This window comes from Mangifera indica, chromosome 3 (genome assembly GCF_011075055.1).
Source record: "Mangifera indica cultivar Alphonso chromosome 3, CATAS_Mindica_2.1, whole genome shotgun sequence".
Classification (NCBI taxonomy): domain Eukaryota; kingdom Viridiplantae; phylum Streptophyta; class Magnoliopsida; order Sapindales; family Anacardiaceae; genus Mangifera; species Mangifera indica.
In genome coordinates, this window is record NC_058139.1 from 7,243,667 (window position 1) to 7,249,666 (window position 6,000).

The 6,000-nt window shown below is 36.5% G+C and overlaps 2 protein-coding genes across 2 annotated transcripts; one reads left to right on the forward strand and one right to left on the reverse strand.

Annotated features, from left to right (window-relative positions):
- Window positions 1–56: 56 nt before the first annotated feature.
- Window positions 57–822, forward strand: LOC123211381 (thionin-like protein 2). The gene is made up of 2 exons (XM_044630067.1): window positions 57–445; window positions 559–822. Exons 1-2 carry the CDS (start codon window positions 163–165, stop codon window positions 618–620), a joined length of 345 nt encoding a protein of 114 aa, XP_044486002.1. The 5' UTR covers window positions 57–162; the 3' UTR covers window positions 621–822.
- A 934-nt stretch (window positions 823–1,756) lies between these two features.
- LOC123211378 (nuclear pore complex protein NUP50A-like) lies at window positions 1,757–5,481 on the reverse strand. Its single transcript, XM_044630065.1, has 2 exons — window positions 5,279–5,481; window positions 1,757–3,516 (listed from the first exon to the last, which is right to left on the reverse strand). The coding sequence occupies exon 2, from the start codon at window positions 3,447–3,449 to the stop codon at window positions 2,070–2,072; it is 1,380 nt and encodes a 459-aa protein (XP_044486000.1). The 5' UTR covers window positions 3,450–3,516; window positions 5,279–5,481; the 3' UTR covers window positions 1,757–2,069.
- Between the last annotated feature and the right edge of the window lie 519 nt (window positions 5,482–6,000).

Consider the following 6,000-nt stretch of genomic DNA (forward strand, 5'->3'; position numbering starts at 1 on the left):
TTAAAAGGTAAATGGTTACATGAAGGTGTTTTTGAGAAACAACAGTATCAGCACTATCTACCATTATATAAAGCAACCTTGTGACTAGCTTAGTTGGTATCAAATTTTAGTTCATCGTGTATCTACTTCTTCTTTTTTCTTGTTGCAGAAAACGAATAGAAGATGGAGAGAAGCAAAGTTGGGTGCGTTTTGATGATTTGTTTGGTGATGGGAGGTCTTGTTGGGGATTCAGCTGGGCAATCTATACAAGCTTTCGCTCAATGTTATGCGGTGTGTTTCATAACTTGTGTTTTAACTCCAGGAAATAACGTAACTACATGTTCTACTAGGTGCATCATCAGCTGCCTCTTTCCTGGATCTCTTAAACTCAAAGACCCCCAATCCTTTTGCAAGCTTGGCTGTGCCACCTACTTGTGCACGAACTTCAGCACAACAGACGACCCAGGTAAACTCTAATGTCCTCTTTTTAGTATATGAGATGTATGGGCAAATTGACTAATGTCGACAGATTGTCTCATGAAACATGGATGATTTGTTTGTGTTGATTTTTCTTTTCAGCTAAAGAGAAAGTGGGAAGCTGTGTGAGTTCCTGCTCAGAGACTTGCACCCAGAAATACTGATTGCTGAGAACACTGTACCCAAGAAGAGTTACAGATTGTATTAGTTTGATAAATCTTTTGTTGTCGATTGTGCTGTAAATTTGTTATCCAGTTGAATAAATTCAAAGATTGGTAATACTTGTTTTCTGCTACTTAGTTTTTTTGTTTCCATACAGATTTATTGTTAGCTGAAGCTGAATAAAGACCTTTAGTTTTATTTGCACGATGGCAACCTGTGAACTGTGATTTGTCTTTGATAGCTTTCACTGATAATTTATATATGAAGGGTCACGGGTTAGCATATTATAACTTCAAACCATGGCCTAATCAAAAATACTTTAATTATATGATATCATTGCAACAATTTAAGAGTTTTTTTGTTCTTTTCCACTGTGAGTTGGAAGTGCGCCCGTGAACTAGGTAGGGACAAAATGATGGCGTGCGAAAAAATTTGTGGTTGAAATTGCAGTTACTCATTGGAACCAAGCTTTAGCCTGCCGTTGCTCACTACTATCTGCACAAGTGGGTCAATCTATTTACTAATAAAGCTGACCCTTTTTGTCCTGAATTGCCGATAAAATGGAACCCAGACCTTCTGAAGTCACATGTGGGAACTGGTCGACTAGATGTGATTGGATGCAAAATTTGCAAGGAGAGAAGAAAAGACAATCAGCAGGCTGCAGGCTGTGCTTAATTCACATTTAGATCAAATCTAACCACCTCCCGGGCACTCACCGAAATTTCTAATCAAAAGCCACATGTTTTACTCAACAGCTGCAAAAATAATCAACCCACATAATATTAAGCCAATGTTCTTCAGCTGGGCAGTTGATATAACCAACCAGAGGTTGTACTCTCAGTAAAATCCAATAGATGGACGTTAAAAAATGGACATTTAGTTATAATTATTCATTTATTCATCAAACAGAAACTAAGTATATAGACAATAACATGTTAATTATGGACTAAACAATGAACCCACATGTTTAACCTGAGATGCATCAAGAAGAGTCATAAATCATCAAGCTGAATAACAAACCACCTGTGAACATCTCAACCGACAACAAATCTATTAGAATATGTGGGCATAATAATTATAATAATATACAGTGAAGGAACCAAGAAAGAATCCAAATTACTAGATAAGACCTGTAAAATACCAAACATGCGACATGGCATTAATGTATAATCCAGCTCGTGGGAACAACTATAGAACTGTCAACCATTTCATGTTCTTATAGAATTAAAATATGCAGTTTGCCCCATAAAAGGTTGAAAAATACTCTCCCGCAGACTAGACTTACTTTTAACAACAAAAAAGATTAAGACTCTTTTAACTCTTCACTACATAAGGTTTTAAGAATGACCAGACTCTGAACATGATTCCTTTTTCTCCACAAAAGAAAGAGGACAGTAGACAAGTGTGATGCGATGATCCCAAGCAAATTATGTGTCAAAGTAGGACAGCCTTCAATCATCTGAAGCTTTGGGGGAATTTTCTGGTGTTTTCAAAACCGCTGTTGGTGTTTTTCCGTTATGTGCCATAACAGCTGCCCGAAACTCTTCCACAATGGAACCATCCTTGAACTTCAATGCAAATGTAGAAAGACCATCCTTCCCTTCACCAGCACTATTTATGCAGGCAAAAGTGATGCCTTTTTTATCCATATTTGTGAGCTTCATATCAGGATAAAGGCTAGCATTCAAGATCAACCTGTAATTTCCCCTGGTTCGCATGAGAAGCCTAGCTCTTCCTGCTACAGTTGTGGAGATATTCACCTTAATTTCTCCCTTCCCACGCTCCCTCCATGCTCCATCAAAAAACTCAAAAAGCACTGAATCAGCAGAGAAAACCACAGTCTCATTCTCTTCTCCTGTCTCAACAACTACTTCATGCATTGATGGGAAGCCAAGCCCCTCACTCTTTGAAATAACAGAAGCCCCAGATGTGTTGAAGAGAGAAGAATTTCCATTGTTAAGTTGTCCAAAAACAGAATTAGAGCCAGAACTAAAAGCAGATCCATCCTTTGGAATCGACCCAAAGGAGAATGTTGAAGTGGAAAACCCAGTTCCAGCAAGTCCTGTGAAGGCATTTTGACTACTTGAAAGCTGACCAAATGAACTGAGTGAACCTGAATCTACATTTTCGCGACTGCTATCTTTCTCATCTTCATTCTTGGTCTTCTCTGCACCAGCTGCCTTTCCATTATTAACCTCAGATTTGCCTGCCTCACTGACAATAGCCCCTTCCTGCGTAGCCTCAGTACTCTCCTTGCCAGCAGCCGCCTCAGATGATTGCTCATCAATCTTGCTTTCTGGCCACTCAGTACCCTGATCTTTATCCTTTTCCACTTCATTAGCGGGAGATGCTTCAGCCACTGGCTCATCAATCTTGCTCTCAGACTGCTTACTACTCCCGTCTTTACCCTTTTCAGCTTCATTGTTAGAAGATGCTTCAGCCACAGGTTCATCAATTTTGTTCTCAGATGGCTTACTACTCTCTTCTTCCCCCTTCTCAATTTCATTATCAGCATCATTTTTGCTACCATCTGAAACCTTCTTCTCAACAGAAGTTGGCACTCCAGTTGCAACAGCAGTAACTGTTGCACTAGCATCAGTTGGGGCCATTAACTTGATAGCAGCAAAAGGATTGGACGTAGGAGTAGATGTTGTACTACGACGAACTTTGACTATTCTTCTGTTTGCAAGCACTTCATCACTGGCCCTCTTGAATGTTCCACTTTCTTCTTCAGTACCTTCATCATCATCATCAAAACCAGGGTTATCTCGAGAGAGTTCCCTTGCTGCAGCCCTCTTCTTTGAAGGAGGAAGGTTTTCTGCGTCCCCCATTGAAGATTTGCACCAATGAATAAAAACTTGGAATTTTGTGACAATAAACAGGTATGATCAGTGATATCTGCAGATTATTATCAAAAAATTCCAAAAAAAAAAAAAAGAAATCAAAAGAACATCATTATCAAGCAGGATTTTTAGCAGAAAGTAAAAAATTTAACAATTGCCTAAATTTATAAACAAGTCGAACATGCAAAATGTGAAACAGCAACATTCAAACAAATTAGAACCAAAAGGCAACTCATGCTTATACTTCAAATGAATACGTGAAAAGCTTAAATTGAGACAGAGAAGTGGACAGATAAATTGTCTAAAAGCTCGGGTATCTACAGAAGACAGCGCTTATTTAGGTCAACAAAAAATGTTTGAAATAGATCTTCTGCAAAAGAGGTCTCCCTAGTATGGTGCCACTGCAGCCTTCAGAAGGAGTTTCATGAGAACAACACACAACCATCTATCCAAAGGAATAAATGAAAGCAGGACAGAACTATGCGTATGAACCCCGTTAGTTAGTTCAACCAACTCTGTTTCCACATATTACAGCTCAAGTAGAGATATCATGCTTAAGGAATTCAGTGCAACCTTTTCAGTGATAACTAGCAATCTCTTGGATGAAGTGAAATGAAAATTAACTTCATTCTGCCTAGCTAGTTACGTAATATATTTTAACCAGAAAGCTATCATGCTGAGACAAGCAACAACTCATTAACATCACTAGCATATTAATTCAAATTCACACAATCTTCCTACTATCAATATGCAGATAATAACTACCACATTAAGCAATCAAAAATATGGAAAGCAACACACACAATCAACCTTAGATATCCAAACTGGAAAATGTCTAATTAATGCCTTTTGCACATCTCCCAATAAAAAATGACATTAGTAAGATCATAAAAAAGATATAAACTGGGCACTCAAACACAGTAATAAAACATCATGAGCATCTCATCTACCTACAAAATAAAAAAATTATATTGGATGAAAACTCCTGGACCACAAACTCCATAAGCTTCCAACCAACACAAGTTAGTAAATAAAATTGATAGAATAATGGCAAGTAAACACCTCTACAGTGCCATTTTCCCCAAGTATTCTCTTTCTAAAATTTGAAACCTTATTCTACTTCCGTGAAAAACTAAGTTCACAAACATTATTCCATAGCACAGAAAGGTGGCCAACTTGAAAAAGTAACATTATAATCGAAGGGGAATATAAGAAAGATGCAGTCAAAACGTGAACTCAATTTTGACGACAATCTCTCCTTTAAAACAAAAGGTTGCCACCTGGCCAACTTAGCGTAGCATGGCCGATGCAAAATAAACACAGGTCACAATTATACGAATAAATATCTAAATAAACAACATCATAAAGCTTAAATTAAACACAAGAATCTTTTAAGTGCCTTAGAAACCCTAGCAATCCTCTTTGTAAGTTCGTAACCCAGTGGAATAAAAAACGAAATATACCTATCAACAATTATATCAGAAAAAATTCGATTGGAATCTTCTGAGAAAAGATGAAAAACATTGAACAATTGAAGCTAAAGTATTCTATAAATCTGAGCTAAAATTATTAATTATTGAAACAAAAAACTGAAATTTGACGACCTGGGTCATCGAGAACAGCAACATTCACACAATTAAAACTAAAAAGCAACTCATGCATATTCTTCAAATGAATATACAAAAAGCAAAATCAGACAAAAAGAGTGTGACAGAAAAAAAAATTAAAAGAATGAAGAAGCGTGTAAACAAATGAGAACCCATTAATGAAAAAAATGAAGAAGTAAAAAAATGAACTGAAATTAGATTGGGACTTACCTGAAAGGAGAACGTAGAAGAAGCAAAACCCTAAAGAGAGGATAAAAGCGAGATGGGGAGATCCGACAATAAAAGGGTTTTTATTTATTTATCTTTGCATTATATTATTATTACCAAGGGAGTTACTTTTCCGAATTAATTTATTTTTTGGTTTTTGGATACGAAGAGGCTTGCTCGAGCCGAGCTTTGCTACCTTTTCTTCGGGGTAGAGCCAGTGGGACTATAAATGATGTAGAATAAAAGCCCTTTTCCCTGATTTTGAAACGTGTTTAATTTATTCATGACACTTGTTAATTGATTCGTCTGGTTAAGGTGGCAACACAATTGAGTGGTCAAATACAACTCCACAATGGTGCGTCAAGTATAAACCCAACATATCTACACTTTGTCATTGAATCTCTAATATATAGTCTTGGCAGTTATGATTTGTTTGCAAGTATTCTTCAGCCTTGGAAAATAATAACTTTAAATCAAACACATCTGCAAGAGCCTTCTCATCAACATCAAAAACTTGTAATACCCTTTTATGTTGACTTTATTAAGATTCATCATCACTCTTTGTGTCCCTATAAGTCATTCAATTTTTATATTCGTGTTTAAGAAAAGACGATATTATTCTTTTTAAAATGCAATAAAAAGCTCACAAGTTATATATATCATGATGTTACATAAGTTATCTTGACTTTTTATTATTCATGTTTCAAAACTAAAAATTTACAATA